Source organism: Bubalus bubalis, chromosome 15, assembly GCF_019923935.1.
Source record: "Bubalus bubalis isolate 160015118507 breed Murrah chromosome 15, NDDB_SH_1, whole genome shotgun sequence".
In the NCBI taxonomy this organism is placed as follows: domain Eukaryota; kingdom Metazoa; phylum Chordata; class Mammalia; order Artiodactyla; family Bovidae; genus Bubalus; species Bubalus bubalis.
Genome location: NC_059171.1, coordinates 65768343 through 65785414, shown reverse-complemented (window position 1 = coordinate 65785414; position 17072 = coordinate 65768343). Strand labels below are relative to the sequence as shown.

At 35.8% G+C, this 17072-nt stretch overlaps 1 protein-coding gene across 3 annotated transcripts in view; it reads left to right on the top strand.

Moving 5' to 3' along the window:
• Positions 1-17072, top strand: part of ATAD2 (ATPase family AAA domain containing 2) — a 63689-nt gene that overhangs the window by 5419 nt on the left and 41198 nt on the right. For 2 of the 3 annotated variants that reach the window (XM_006045596.4, XR_003103687.3), the window contains exons 2-8: positions 3548-3696; positions 10441-10490; positions 11963-12128; positions 12488-12590; positions 12848-12935; positions 13667-13861; positions 15092-15209. In XM_006045596.4, coding sequence (XP_006045658.3) covers positions 3548-3696; positions 10441-10490; positions 11963-12128; positions 12488-12590; positions 12848-12935; positions 13667-13861; positions 15092-15209 — 869 coding nt within the window. Of the gene's footprint in view, positions 1-3547; positions 3697-10440; positions 10491-11962; positions 12129-12487; positions 12591-12847; positions 12936-13666; positions 13862-15091; positions 15210-17072 lie in introns of those variants that run through there. The other variant, XM_006045597.4, reaches the window with a different exon arrangement.

Genomic DNA, 17072 nt, shown 5'->3' with positions numbered 1-17072 from the left:
ATTAAATATTCCCTGGTATTTTTAAGAATAAGGGAATTCTCTGGAATTCCCTGGTGGTCCAGTGGTTTGAACTCAGCACTTTCACTGCAGTGGCCCAGGTTGAATTCCTGGTCTGAGAACTGAGATCCCGCCCAAGTGGCCAGAAAATCACACACACACACACACACACACACACACACACACACACACACCTGGTCTGAGAACTGAGATCCCGCCCAAGTGGCCAGAAAATCACACACACACACACACACACACACACACACTCTCTCTCTCTCTCTCTCTCTCTCTCTCTCTCTCTCTCTAACTCTCCATTTTCCCTCTTCTGAGCCCCTGGCAAGGAGTCTCATAAGAGGAAACCTACAATATTTGTTCTTTTGTGACTGACTTATTTCACTTAGCATAGTATATTCATTCATGTTATTTCAGTGTGTTAAATTTTCCTTTATTTTTGACTGAATAATATTTCATTGTGTGTACTATATATTGTTTTAATCCATTCATTTGTTGATGAACTCTGCTTTCACCTTTGGGCTATTGTGAATATGCTGCTGTGGACAGGAGCGTTCAGATATCTCTTCAGGCCCCTGTTTTCACTTTTTTTTGAGTATTATGCCCAAAAGCAGCATTGCTGGATGATGTGGTAATTCTGTGTTTAATTGTTTTTGAAGACTTGCCATATTCGTTTCCACAGTATACACAGGGGTTCCAGTTTCTTCACTTTCTTGCCAACACTTACTTTCTCTCTCTCTCTGTCTCTTTTTTTTCCCTGGTAATAGCCTTCCTAATTGGTGTGATCCCCTGTTGGGTTTGATTTCTGTTTCCTTATGACTAGTTATGTTGAGCATCTTTTCATGTGTATATGGGCTATTTGTGTATATTCTTTGAAGAAATGTCCATTCAAGTCCTTTGCCTGTTTTTAACTTTTTATTGTTGTGACAGTATAGAATTTCTGTATATAATGTGGGTATTAGTCCTTTGTCATTGTCAAATACATGATTTGCAGATACGTTCTCCAGTTCCAGGGGTTTCCACTTTACTTAATTGATAATGTCCTTTGTACAAAAGTTTTTTTAATTTTGATGAAGTCCAACTTATCTTTTTATTTTGTTGTCTGTGCTTTTGGTGTCCTAAGAAATCGTTGCCAAATCCAATATCATGAAAGTTTTCCCTATGTTTTTTTCTGAGTTTTTAAATTTTTTTAGCTTTATAATCTTTTACATTTTTAAGCTGCCATCTAAGGTCCTCCCCATCCCCCACATCAGTTTAAATAGTTACAAAGGAGATAATTTCTGTCATTTTTTTAAAGTTGACATTAAAAAATAAAACTATTGCATCACACTTTTATAAGTAACCCCTGGAATCTAAAAATCGTAGTTATTTGATACCTGTCTTGAAGCATTAAAAGTTAACGCATGAACAAGCTCTTTTAGCAGCCAGAAATTTTACCTTGATTCTTTTCTCTTTTAATTTTTATTTCCCATCCACTTAACTAACAGCATTTTATCTTGATATATTTTCATGCTTGAAAGTCGTTTGTTAATTATCCTTTCATACTTGTAAAACAAAATTTGTATTTTTCCACTTTTCCATGACAGAGCTCCAAGAAATAAAATTTTTGTGCATTAAATTATTGTAATTATTAATATTCAACTGATCAAAACAACAAAAAATATTTTTATTAAAATGATTAAACATAGGAAGTAATATTTTATTAGGATTTCATGTGGTTGAAGTCTCCCTACCCACCCAGGTAGCTTATGTATCTGTGGGCAGATCTTATTTATTGTTGAGGACAGTGTTTTGGCATCTTGTGTCATTGTTTTTGTAAAGGTAAGTGCTGAGAAACATTGTTCATATAAATAAATAGATAGTAATGAAAGGAGTTTTGTTTGCAGTGCCACTCAGTTTTTCTGGCTCATGTGCAGAAAATCACTTGCCAAACATTTTTAATGGTCTCTTAGCTTGATTAGGTCTCCTTTCAATTTTGTTAAAAGCAAAGAATTGGGAACATCTAACAAAGGAAAGGATTTGTTGCCTAGCATAGTCATTCATTTTCTTAACACCTACATTAGTGTTTTTCTATGTTTGGCTCTTCTAAGATTTTTAATGCCTTGAAGCAGCCCATAATAGTAAGATTCAGAATGAGTGAGAGATATGACTTTCTTTTGTAAAATGGGAGAAAGGTAAATTTAAGAGGATGCCTTGTGTTAGGATGTCTTCTTAGATCCATTTTAAGAAAAAGTACATATGGAATTTGAGAAACTGAAAATAAATACCCTTAAACAATTTTTTTTGGAGTCTTATATTATAAGATGTAGGTACTCATTTTAAAAATAATGCACTTATCTAAATGCATAGGTGTTCTTTTTTCAGACATCTTGAAATACGGGCACATTGATAAAAGTGTGTAACTCAGACATACCACTTAATATCTTATGAAGAACCTAATTTTTTTTAACTTGTCCTCTCATGCCTTTAAGAGAATGTCTCTTACACAGGTCCTTATGATATAAATATTCTTACTTGTGAACCCATCAAATATTCTTCCTGAAACAAAATTAAATGACAAAATATCCTAATAAAACATAAAGAAATGACCAGGTAAAGCCAGCCTAAGAAGCGTGGGGGGAACGATGTTTCATTTAAAAAAATAAATGCCTGTTTTTCTAAAATTATAAATTTTTAGAGTAGTAAAATTTAGGATTATAGAGTTGTTAGGTACATTTGCTTCTCTTCTAATGTAAAAATATCCTTTATGTGATTTCTAAGAGGCATGTATGAAATCTTGAACAGTTTATGATGGAACCTCTGTAGCTTATAAAGCCAACCCACTAACTTAGAGAGTCTCTACTGAGCAAAAACAAAGTTACGTGGCACTCTATGGTTTTTACAAGAAATTAACATATTTAATGGAGAAGGAAATGGCAGCCCACCCCAGTATTCTTGCCTGGAGAACCTCATGGACAGAGGAGCCTGGAGAGTCCATGGGGTCATAAAGAGGCAGACACGACTTAATAACTGAACAATTAACATATTTAAACAGTCTTTAAATTCACTTTTACATTATCTGACTGAAACTGTGTGAGATAGTAATGACTCCTTTTTGTCATTGAAGCCAAAATTGCTTCTGAAGCCAAAAGTTCTGATTGTCTAGTTATTTTAAAGTTGCCGCCAGTGGTTCCAAGTTTGTGTGTGTATCTTTCTAACTTCTGTAGCCTTAAAAAAGAGGAGCACTTACTGTTATGAACTAGTACAACTTTTTATCAGTGGCAGAAAATTTCACTCTAGACTACTTGTTATGAAATAGAACTATAAACCATTAATAAATCTTAAATTAGCCACCTTATAGACATTATTCATACTTGTTTATCATAAAATGATTATCCTAGATATTAACTATTTTAGTTTCTTGTGGAGATGCAAAAATAATACTGTTCCAAAAGCAGTTGTTACAAACTTTTTAATCAGAGAGAAGTCTTAGGAGTTTAACTGGGATATTTGACTGAAGAAAAAAACTTAAATGGCTTTTAAAATTTTTCTTTTGAAGGATGGGTCTTCAGTTAAGGAAGTTGAAACCTACCACCAGACACGTACTTTAAGGTCCTTGAGAAAAAATGCACAGAATTCTTCAGATTCTAGTTTTGATAAGAATACGGTGATAACGGAGAAACATGCTAATGGCAGACATTTTACAAGGTAATACAGATGCTTGAATGTTAATTCAAAATAGTTTTAAAGTATTAATTCAGGATTTGCATTTAATTTTTAAGTGTGTTCTTAACTGATCAAAAGTTCAAGTTATAAAATGAAATTTATTTGAAATGAAATTGTGCGAAATGAATATTATTGAATTAAAAATTTAATATGTACTAGGTTTCTTATTTTCTTATTCAAAGGCAGTGTCTGTTACGTGTGTGAGTGCAGCTGACAAGGTTGGTTGACACAGAATCAGTTCTGGGTACTTGAGTAATCTAAAGAGACTTTTATGACTGTAACTTGCTTATGATATATGCTTCTGATTCAGAGCCTATGCTTTGCATGCTAAGTTGCTCCAGTCACCTCCGACTCTTTACGATCCTTTGGAGCCCACCAGGCTCTTCTGTCCATGAGATTCTCCAGACAGTACTGGAGTGGGTTGCCATGCCCTCCTCCAAGGGATCTTCCCAACCCAGGGGTTACACCTGGTCTCTTACAACGCCTGCGTTAGCAGGCAGGTTCTTTACAGCTAGTGCCACCTGGGAAGCATGTATAAAAAGCTTTTATTCAAGAAAGTATTTGTATTTCTGATTGCTTGCTATCAAGTTTTTCATCAATTCAAAGTCATTTATGAATATCTCTGTTGATATGCTTCTAAAACTTTTCACAAAGGAGGCAGAACGTGTTTTTCCTTTATTTTTGGTTTTTGATTTGTTCAGTGGGACTAGGTGGCTTTATACATATTTAAATTTCATTTCTCAAGAACCCTGAGATAGATAGCATGAATCCCATGTTAATACTCAAGGAATTAGTTTCAGTGAATTAGGAAGTATGTACTTCATGGAGCTTAAGTTTACTTGGCCCAGGGAAAATTTAAATCTAACTTTAATTAGCTCAGAACCTTCACTTTTCTCCCCATTTTGGTGGGCTTAATACAGATGGTGGGGGTGCCAATTAGAATAAAATTTGTTTTGATGAAATAATTATATTTACATTAATTCTTCTCATAAAGAATGGAAGCCCACTTACTCTCAAGTAGAATTTTTTTATTCTTAAATTGTGTAACAGATTCTCCAGATAAGTGAGGTTGTGCCGTTTTAAGTTTGTTTCTTTGTTACTGTTATTTTTCAATTATTTACTTGGTCTATTATTATATGTATTTAAATCAGCATCTTATTTCATCTACTGTTCATGGAATTGAAGAAGGAAATGGTAACCCACTCCAGTATTCTTGCCTGGAAAATTCCATGGACAGAAGCGCCTGGTGGCCTACAGTCCATGGGGTCACAAAGAGTTGGACATGACTGAGCACATTCATGGAATACCTACTACTGTATTTCATGGAATCCAAGGTAGCAACAATTGAAACATGCAACATTATTTTATGAGACAGTAAGAAAGGAAAAAACACTGAAAATTAAAACTATGACATACCATCAGTTATAATATACATCTCAATTTTGGGGATGTTAAATGGGGAGGGGTACAGTTTTTAGAATCATTGAAACACAATTTAAGTTACCCCACTCTTTCTAAAATTTGTCTTCTTAGAGTAAAGTTGGGAGGAGAGGGCCCATAAATTCTCAATGAGAATTTTAAGATTTCTTTCATGATCCGAAGAAAAAAATAACTGTTCTAAATCATCTACCTTGCTGCCTTATAGAGAGCAGCCATAAAAGAAACCATCTACCTTGCTGCCTTACAGAGAACAGCCATAAAAGTTCAGGCTCTGCATTTATGTTTACAGTTGGCCCCAAGTAGTACTGCTTTAGTTATCTCAGGGTCATGAGATGAGAACCCAGTCTGACCTTGATACATAAGCGATGCCTCTGCTTCCAAGAGAAAGCTGTGTGATGTGATGTCATACATGCCGTTCAGATGAAGGTTTAGAGCCCTTTAGATAAGAGAAGTGGATGTGTCGAGTCATCCAGATGCACAACAAGCATGATAGGTAGCATGCTAAACTCAAGAGAAACCCATAGCAATCTGAATTAAAATCACACAGCAAATAGAATTTGTGTCAGGAAACCTCCAGTGTATTCTGTTAATATTTTTGTTGATGGTTGTTTTTATAGTTTTATTTGTATAAAACTTAAATGAATTTATATCTAGTTTGGCTTGTACATAATCATAAAAAAATTAATATAGGAAATCCTCAAAATCTTTATAAGGCTCTGTATGTTACTCAGGTTTGTGAAACATTGTGCTCAGTGTTAAAGGAATGTATTAAAATAAATGCTGTTTTAATCTTGATTTAAAGATGAATGACTTGGTGTTTTTAAATTAGAATCTTCCTAAAATATATTGAATTCCTGTCTTTTTATTATTTTAAAATAACCATTGAAATATGATTTACATACCATAAAATTCATGATTTTTAAGTGTAATTCATTGGTTTTAGAGTATTTAGTGGTATTGTGCAAGTGTTGCTGCTGTCTAATTTCAAGACATTTTCTTCACCCTAAAACGAAACCCTGCGCACCATTATCCCTCCATCCTCAGCCCCTTGGGAACTGCAAATCTACTTTCTATCTCTATTTTGATTTCTAAATCTATTTTCTATCTATTTGCCTATTCTGGACATTTTATACAAGCAGAATCATACAATGGCCTTTTGTGTTTGGCTTCTTTTACTTGATACAATGTTTTGAAGGTTTATCTATATTGCAGTGTCTATCAGCACTTCATTTTATTGTCAAATAAGATTTCGTTATATGAATGTTTTGTTTATCCACTCATTAGTTGATGAACATTGAATTGTTTACCCTTTTGGATTATTTTGAATGATATGAAGGCTGGTGTACAGATATTTGTGTGGACATAGAGTTTTGGTTTTGGGGTATATGCCTTGAAGTGAATTATTGGGTTGAATGGTAACTCTGTTTTAATGTTCAACTGCCAAACTGTTGTCCATAGCAGCTGTACCATTTTATATTCTCACCAGCACTGTATGAGGATCCCACTTTGTCTGCATCCTCACTAACACTTGTCATAGTTTGTCTCTTTGATTTTAGCCATGTTAATGGGTATGAAATATCTCGTGGTTCTGATTTGCCTGTCCTTAATGGTTAATAATGTTGGATTATTTTTCTTGTGCTTGTTGGCTGGCTCTTTATATGTTTCCTGTAGAGAATAATTCCTGTCTTTAAAAGAATTCCCTGTATTCAGATCATTATTGCAAAGGCTGTAATTTATATAGATAACATCAGGATCTGTTCGTACAAGACTTACATAACGTGGCCTATAGTATTTTTGAATTCTGCTTTATCTAGTTTGCCTATTTCTTACCAGGATGACTGTTCGCTATTGCCAGTTTGCCTGATTATAATAATTTTTTTACTTCTTTCTGTGTGTTTTTACCCACCAACCCTTTGTTTTCAGTCTATTTGGGACTCGAAGACCAGGGAACCAAGGTTTATAGAATAATACAGAAAGATTTGAGTAACTATGGCTTGAGGGAAGACTATATATTTGTTTGGTCCTAAAGTTCTTAACTAGGGTCTACTAATAGAGTTTTTTCAGGCAGCATATGAAAACTCTGAAACAATGTTTTAAACTTACATGTGTATATGCAGTTTTCTAGGGAGAAAAGTGGAGAAGGAAATGGCAACCCACTCCAGTACTCTTGCCTGGAAAATCCCATGGACGGAGGAGCCTGGTAGGCTGCAGTCCATGGGGTCGCTAAGAGTCGGACACGACTGAGTGACTTCACTTTCACTTCTCACTTTCATGCATTGGAGAAGGAAATGGCAACCCACTCCAGTGTTCTTGCCTGGAGAATCCCAGGGACGGGGGAGCCTGGTGGGCTACCATCTATGGGGTCGCACAGAGTCGGACACGACTGATGCGACTCAGCGGCAGCAGCAGGGAGAAAAGACCCATAGCTTTCATCATATTCTCAGGAGTTGACAAAAGTCCAGACATCTGTTTTTGTAAATAGTTTCACTGGAACACGGCCATGCCCATTCATTCTGTCGAGGGCTGCATTCCTCCTTCAGTGTTAGAGTTGTATGAGTAGTTATGACAGAAACTGTACAGCTGACAAGCCAAAAATATTTGTTATCTAGCTGTTTAAGAAAAGGTATAGCAACCCTTGCAAGTAGGAAATTGCTTCCCTTCCCCTACAGACAAAAAAAGAAAAAGACACTGCTTTAGTCTTTGTATCCCTAGCATCTATTAGGGGGGCCTTGTTTGTAGAAGTGTAGACCTACATGGTATGGAGAGAGGGGCTCTTCCATGAGGAAGCTCTATGAAGCTGTAAACAAACTAGCCCTTTATCTGTAGATGGATTGCTGAAAAGTGTTTCTTTTTGTTCTTCATTCTTAAAGCCTGTTCCAAAAGAGTTAAGGAAGTCTAATGATGACCTACATTGTTACGAAGATATAGATGGTTTAGAATAAGATGGTTTCATTTTAAAGTGTTGCATTTGAAATTCCACGGGTATAACCAGCCCACTTGCAAAGAGCTTGATTTATAGGTTGATTAATGAAAGTGAAAGTCGCACTGTCCCGTCCCGACCGACTCTTTGAGACCCCATGGACTGACTATACAGTCCATAGAATTCTCCAGGCCAGAACACTAGAGTGGGAAGCCTTTCCCTTCTCCAGGGGATCTTCCCAACCCAGTGATCAAACCCAGGTCTCCCGCATTGCAGGCAGATTCTTTATCAACTGAGCCACAAGGGAAGCCCAAGAATACTGGAATGGGTAGCCTTTCCCTTCTCCAGGGGTTCTTTCTGACCCAGGAAACGAACCGGGGTCTCCTGCATTACAGGTGGATTCTTTACCAACTGAGCTATCAGGGAATATATAGCCTATCCAGGTATGGAAAATTGAATCCCTAAAAATAATGAGTGAATGAGACATACTGCTTTGTTTGCTTCAATGGATTTGGGGAAAAATAGAGGAAGATACTTTTTTTAAAAGCCTTTGGAAGATGTTCTTTCCAATCCTGCAGACTCTGTATGTCAGTTTGTAGATGGGATATCTGATTCACAAATGTGACCGTTTCTACCTGTGAATAATAATGCATGTTGTGTGAAGATTGTAGCCAGCACATGTTCTTAGAGGAAAATTAACATGTCACTAATTTCTGTGATGTGTTCTTAGGTCCTCAAGGATGTGGGACCACTATATTCTTGTTGTATAAAACACCTTGTCTTCTCTTTGCCCACTACTCAGTTCAGTTATACCTAAAGACTTAGGATAAGGATTTCATTTCATGTTTTAAGTAAGATACTATGGTTTGATTAGTTCTGCTTAGCTAAGACTTAATGCATACAGTTGACCCTCTGTATCCACTGATTCTGCATGTGCAGTTTCAATCAACTGTGGATCACAAATATTTTCCAACCAAAAATTCCAGAAAGTTCCAAAAAGCAAAACTTGAATTTACCACTCACTAACAACAGTTTGTTGTGATCCACACAGTCAAAGGCTTTGGTGTGGTCAGTAAAGCAGAAGTAGATGTTTTTCTGGAACTCTCTTGTTTTTTCTATGAGCCAATGGATGTTGGCAATTTGATCTCTGGTTCCTCTGCCGTTTCTAAATCCGGCTTGAACATCTGGACGTTCTTGGTTCATAAACTGTTGAAGCCTTGCTTGGGGAATTTTGAGCATTACTTCGCTGGCGTGTGAGATGACTGCAGTTGTGTGGTAGTTTGAACATTCTTTGGCACTGGCTTTCTTTGGGATTTGAATGAAAACTGACCTTTTCCAGTCCTGTGGCCACTGCTGAGTTTTCCAAATTTGCTGGCATATTGAGTGCAGCACTTTGACAGCATCATCTTTTGGGATTTGAAATAGCTCAACTGGAATTCCATCACTCCACTAGCTTTGTTCGTACTGATACTTCCTAAGGCCCACTTGACTTTGCATTCTAGGATGTTTGGCTCAAGGTGAGTGATCACACTATCATGGTTATCTGGGTCATTGTGATCTTTTTTGTATAGTTCCTCTGTGTTTTTGCCACCTCTTCTTAGTATCTTCTGCTTCTGTTAGGTCCATGCCATTTCTGTCCTTTATTGTGCCCATCTTTGCGTGAAATGTTCCCTTTATATCTCCAGTCCCTTGGACTGCAAGGAGATCAAACCAGTCAATCCTAAAGGAAATCAGTCCTAAATATTCATTGGAAGGGCTGATACTGAAGCTCCAATACTTTGGCCACTTGATGGGAAGAACTGATTCCTTGGAAAAGACCTGATGCTGGGAAAGATTGAAGGCGGGAGGAGAAGGTGATGACAGGATGAGATGGTTGGATGGCATCACCGACTCAATGGACATGAGTTTGAGCAGGCTCTAGGAGTTGGTGATGGACAGGGAAGCCTGGCATGCTGCAGTCCATGGGGTCGCAAAGAGTTGGACACGACTGAGTGACTGAACTGAACTGAACAACTGTTTATGTAGCATTTACATTGTATTAGATATTACAAGTGATTTGGAGATGACAAAGAGGATGGACATGGGTTATATGTATATACAAGAGGATGGACATGGGTTATATGCAAATTCTAAGAGACTTAAGCATCCTTGGATTTTGGTATCTACGGGGGACCCTAGAACCAATCCCTTCCTCACACTGAGGGACAACTGTATATCATTGAATTTCACAACAGGGTTCTTAGCCTATATTTAGCTATAACTTATATAAACATATTTTTCCATTGTCCTAGTTCATAATATTATGAAATACAGGATTTAAAATTATGTCAATTATCTTGAGTTATTTAATATATTTTTTAATATAGGCAGTTGGCCAGACAGCAGGCTGATAAAAAAAAAGAAGAGTGCAAAGAAGGTAAGTAATGTTAAAGGCATTTAAAGTTTCTTAAATATTCAGTTTTTGTTTACAGGCATACTGAGGTACATACAATTAACTGTCTATATTTAAAGTATACAATTTGTTTGGTTTTGATGCAAGTGTGTGCTATCAAACCATGACCATGAGAAGGTAGTAAAGATAACCACCTCCCAGAATTTCCTCAGGCCCCTTTATAATCACTGCTGGCTTCCCCAGCTCCTCTCCATGCCCTCCATGCCCCAAGGTTCCTAAGTGGCCGCCAATCTGCTTTCTGCCACTGTAGAGTAGTTTGTATTTTTTACAGCTTTATATCAATGGAATTATACAGTATGTGTTCTTTTTGTCTGGCTTCTTTTACTCAGCATAATTTCTTTGAGAATCATCCATAGAGTTGCTTTCTATTGCTGAATAGTAGTATTCCATTATATGGATATACCACAGTTTTTTTCCTTAGCTTTCTTTTAATATAATTGATATATAACTGTTAATTTAAGGAGTACAAGGAATGTTGATTCGATCCTTATATATTACAAAATGATTATTATCATGGTTTTAGCTAACACCTGCATCATGTCACGTAATTGCCATTTCTCTTATTGCTGAGAACATTCATGCTGCAGTCTCTTAGCAACATTAAATATCCAGTACAGTATTATTAACTATAATCAGTCTGCTGTACGTTAGAGCTCCAGAACTTACTCATTTTATGGCTGAAAATTTGTATTCTTTGACCAACAATCTTCTCCTTTCTCTTACTCCCCACCCAGTCCTTTGTAATCATTATTCTAGTCTCTGTTCCTGGATCATACATATAAGTGATGTCATTTAGTATTTGTCTTTCTCTGACTTACTTCATTTAGCATAATGCCTTCAAGGTCCATCCGTGTTACTGCCAATGGCGGGATGTCCTGTTTCTTATGACTAAACACTGTTCTGTTGTATGTGTATTCCACATATTCTGTGGGGGATTTTTGTTTGTTTTTTGGGTTTGTTTTTGGGGTGGTGGCATGCCATACAGCTTGTGAAATCTTAGCTCCCCAACCAGGGCCCGGGGATTAAACCCAGACCCTCATAGTAGAAGTGTGGACCACCAGGAAGTTCCCAGTCCCACATATTCTTTATCCATTCACCTCTTGGTGGATACAGGTTATTTCTCACAGTTAGTCTGTCTGTCTTTTGATGGACATTTGTTTTGGGTTGTTTCCATTTGGGGGGCTGTCACAAAACTGCTTCAAACACTGTATACAAGTCTTTGTATTATTTATATATGTGTGTTTTCTCTTGAGAGTGGTATGATCGGACTTATAGTAGGTGTGTGTTGTTTATTTTTACATAAGATAAGGGTAAGTTCAAGAAATTAAAACTTTGTTACATGAAAGTGTAGCTCTTCAGTTGTTCACTTTAGAATTGTTTTATAAATGCTGTTATTTCAAATCTTTCTGTTTACTTTTATGTACACATCTGTGAAGACAAAGCAATTGCAGTTACTCGGTCACTGAGGACTAGAAACATAGTTCAAAAAACAGAACACTTGCATGAAGAGAGTGGTGATGTTGAAGTTCGCCGGAGCTGTAGGATCAGAAGCCGCTATGGTAGTGTGAACCAGTCTGTACTGTTTGACAAACTTATAACAAAGTAAGTAAAACTCATTTAGATGAAGATGATTTAGCTGACAAAAACTTTTCGTTGGGGACTAAATTTTGACTAGCATGAATGTTAAATGCATTCAGCTTATGTAAGTATAAAGTGATTATTAGAGAACTTTGTAATAATTCTGTATGTGCATTTAACTATATTTGTATTTAAATTCTTATAAAGAATAGCTAAATTTTTTATAGTAGTAAATCAGTGCTTCTTATAAAGATAGTTAAAATTCCAGCAGTTGAAGAATATAATGGAAGAAAAATTAAGTTTTTAAAAATATACTACCCTTTAAAATATATATATACTACTCTTTCACAATTTTAGCTTATGTTTATATCATTTTTTTTAAGCACTGCTGAAGCTGTGCTTCAAAAAATGGATGATATGGAGAAGCAGCGTAGACGGCGAATGAGAAAACTTGAAGACTTGGAAGTATTTAATGAAACAGAAGAAGTAAATATATTCTTCCATTAAGGGGATGATTTCATAATCTCCAGTTTAACCTTTTTTCTGTAGTCCCTATCCTTTCTTTTGATTAAATTATTCATTTTATTCAGCAATTATTTTATCAGTCACTAGAGTTATTACTAGAGTTGTAAGAGTTTATAACTGGAAATATCTTCATTATTTAAGTAAGGTTGGAAGGTCCTACTGGATTTATTTTAAATAAACATACTAAACAATAATGGATTTTATTTAAACATTTTTAGGGGAATCTTAACATGTACACAAGAGGGAAACAAAAAGATATTCAAAGAACTGATGAAGAAACAACTGACAATCAAGAAGGCAGTGTGGGTTAGTCTTTTCTCTTGTTCTGTCTTCTGGGTTTGAATTTCAGTGCTTTTTATTTAGTAGGATATAGTCTTTATTCAGAAGCTATAACATGTATGGTAATTTGTGATAAATTAGGGAGTTGGTCATAGTGTCAGAAAAAAGTGAAAGTAAGGGAGATAAAAGGATAATGTGTTTTGCTGGGAATGTATTTGAAATAAACAACTCTAAAACAGATGAAACTGGTTTGCTTGTATAATACATCTGCAGATAACATATGTCTACCTGTTTTAGTTTAAAGTTAAGTTTTACTATTCTGCCATTAAATGCTCTATCACTGATCTATACCCTCATGCCAGGTTTTACTATTCTCTTTAGAACTTACTGCTGCAATTTCTTAGAAATTTTCTTGAATGAAAATTTGTTTTCTGAAATGTGTTTTAAATGTTTGCTGGGGGTATTTTACATTATCTTTAAGCAGACTACATGTCATGTAGGTCAGGGACAGAAGTTCACTATATTAATGAATTAGCAGTAATACTTTAAACTTTAGTTTGGTACTTAGTGACAGTGGCCTTTAAACTACTTTTTTCCTTCCTCTAGTTATTTTTAATTCTATAGTTTTTTACTTCATTTTTCAAAATCTTCAGTCTTTAATGTTGCAGAATTAAAGATTCTTTGGACAATCTAGAAGTAAATGAGTTTTAAAAGGAGGGTCTTTAGAAGCCTAAAAGTAAATGTTTCTTAATTTGTAGAGTCATCTGAAGAGGGTGAAGACCAAGAAGATGAAGATGATGGTGAAGATGAAGATGATGGTGAAGATGAAGATGATGAAGAAGAGGAAGATGATGACGACGATGAAGATGAAGAGGACGTTGAAGAAGATAATCAGAAGCGATACTATCTTAGACAAAGAAAGGCTACTGTGTACTATCAGGCTCCATTGGAAAGTAAGACATATCTATTAATGTTTTTTTCCAGAAGAAGATATAATTAGGTTACCTTTATCTTTACTGCCTTTCCATTGTCATTCTTATTTTTCAGGTTATCATTTTACAGAATATTCATGGCTGTTGTCTTTCATAACTTACCGAAAATGTGCAGGAAGTTATTTCTTTTTCTTTTCCTCCTTGGTGTGTGTGTGTGTGTGTATATATATATATTTTTTTTTAATTTTATTGGAGTATAGTTGCTTTACAATGTTATGTTTCTTCTGTATAGCAGAGTGAATCAGTTATACATACATCCCTTCTTTTTTAGATCTCCTTCCCATTTAGGTCACCATAGAGCATTGGGTTTAGAGTTCCCTGTGCTATGTGTAATTTCTCATTGGTCGTCTATTTTATGCATAGTAGTGTATCTATGTCAGTCCCAGTCTCCCAGTTCTTCCCACCATCACCTGCTTACTCCCTTGGTATCCATGAGTCCACTCTCTACATCTGTATCTCTGTTTCTGCTTTGCAAATAAGTTCATCTGTACCATTTTTCTTCATAAGCAATAAGCAATTTTACACGGTATTTCTTTTTCTCTTTCCGACTTAAGATGTTCCATCTTCTAAAATTTAAATGTTAGCCATGACCAAAGCAAATAATTGGGTGACTTTTAAATTTCATGTCTGTCTTTAGTTATTTTAGCTTTCACAGTTTTGTACTTAATTTATAAGTTTGTATAAATAGGACCACTTTTGATTTATGTTAAAGTTGTTCCTCAACACTTAAAAGTATATATATATATATGTCTATATGTGTGTGTGTATATATATATATAGGACTGATAATCAGCCATTATGCATCAGTATAATCATAATGGTTGTTTGTGGTCAGTGTGTGTTTTTGTTGGTTGTTGTCTGTCTTGCACACATATATTCAGTAGCAGCCTTGCAGGCATAAATGATTTAAACCATGAACAGTAAAATTTACTCTAGTAGATACATGCTATTGATGCTATTGATAGTATTTTCATGGAAGGAAGGGCATGGCAACCTACTCCAGTATTCTCGCCTGGAGAATCCCATGGACAGAGGAGCCTGGTGGGTTACAGTCCATAGGGTTGCAAAGAGTCGGACACGACTGAAGCCACTTAGCACGTGCACATGCACAGCACCTTTGTAAGTATTTAGATGAAGAGCAAAATTGTGTTTATACATATTTATGTCATGTACATATAATTTTTTTCTTAGAACCTCGTCATCAGAGAAAGCCCAAAATATTTTATACTGGCCCAGCTTCTCCTGCGAGACCAAGATATCGATTGTCTTCTGCGGGACCAAGAAGTCCTTATTGTAAACGAATGAACAGGTTTGGTTCTGAAATAGTGATTGATTTATGACATGATTGTGGCTGTATTAGAGTAGAATTCTAGAGCCTTAAGATTGGGTGTATCAGGATGGAATTCTAGAATTGTGTATTTTGGAGAGTTAGCTCTGTGTCTTCAGGGCTTTACTACTTCAGGCTCCACTACTGACTGGTTGTCAGTTTGCCTTCACTGATAGGAATTATTAATAACTGCCATGGTAAGGTAGTTTATTCACCTGTTCTACAGTAGTAATAGAGAGCTACTTTCGCTTCGGTGTTTACTGTATTCCTGTCTTGGTGTAAGCATTTTACATAGACTGTCTCATTTAATTTTCACGTTAAGTGAGAGTATAGGTTTAGTCTTGTGATAGTCTTCACATACTATCCCAGACATATTTTCTTAACCATGACAAATTCTAAGTTACATAGCTTTTAGACTTCTTACGACTCTGCCCATCTTTTTTTTTTGGCAAATTTTTTTTTCTTACATAGTAGGAAACATTAATTTTCTTTGACTATTAAGATTATTTGTGGGTTTCTTTTCCTTCTGCATCCTAACACTTGTCTGTCTGTCTTATTTAAGTCTGAGGAAGTAATTCTTATTAATTCTTCATTCTCCCAAGTAATAGAAGATTTTCTGATGCAATAGAATTTTCTGGGTAATAGTAGCATTATAGTAGTTCATGAATGAGGAAGCTTGTAAGGGAAGCCTAAAATGGCAGGACACAAGTAAAATTTCATATTTTTCATAATTTCATTTTTAGAGTTTCAAAATCATAATGTACGTTCTGGATTTCTTGTTTCTTCATCCCTTTTCATACACCCATAGCCCAGAAGGATAGAGGATGAGAAAGACAACCTGTCGGGGCTGCTAGAGATAAATTGCACTGAAAGATGCCCATACTGTCGGTGCTTTTCATAGGCCCTGTAGGATATTGTTAAAGACCAGTATTTTGATAGTGAAATTTAATGATCCTTAGAAAAGGAAAGGAAAGTGTAGTATGCACTGGAGTCCTCATTAGCATAGTACCCAGGGTGGCTGCCTGACTCACAGGACAGGCCTCTGTTTGAGCCAACAGAAGTGAGAGGCTGGCAGTTACTTTGAAATTTGATTTCTTCTCCCATATTTAATGGGTTTATGTATCTGGGAATAACATGATTGTTGACTGACAACCTCTGTAGTCACCAGCTTGTGGTAGGTAGCAAGTGGGTTTTTCTTTCTTTTTGCCACTTTGGTGCTGGAGTTCCCTTATTTGGTTCACAGGGTATACTCTTTCTCTATGGAGAGTATCTTATGTTACTGTGTAATTCCTTGGGTACAGGATTTTCCCCTCTCCTATTATTTAACAAATATTGGAATACTACTATGTGCCACATACTATGGATATAAAAATGGCTTAGCCAGAATTCCTGCCCTTGGATCTCAGACTAGTGGTGGATTCTAACACATTTGGAGTATGAAGCAAGAGATTTAGCTGTTCCATGAGTTACATTAGTGACCTTTGTATTGGTTTTGATAACTCCCTTTAAACTTTTTCATTTTGATAACAACTTTATTGTGATATAATTCACATACCATATAGCTTACCCATTTAAAGTGTACAGTTCTTGCCTTAAAAAATACCCTGTACTCTTCAGTTATCACTCCAATCCCTCAAGCTCTAAGCTACCACTAGTCTACTGTCGGTCTCTATAGATTCTGGGTATTTCATATAAGTGGAATTTTTTGTGACTGGCTTCTTTTGCTTGTTAAAACAGTTTTAAGATTCATCTACATTGTAGTATATATCAGTACTTCATTCTTTCTTTTTTTTAATAAAAATTTTTTTTCATTAAATTTTTTTTTTTCTTTCAAGTTTTGACTAT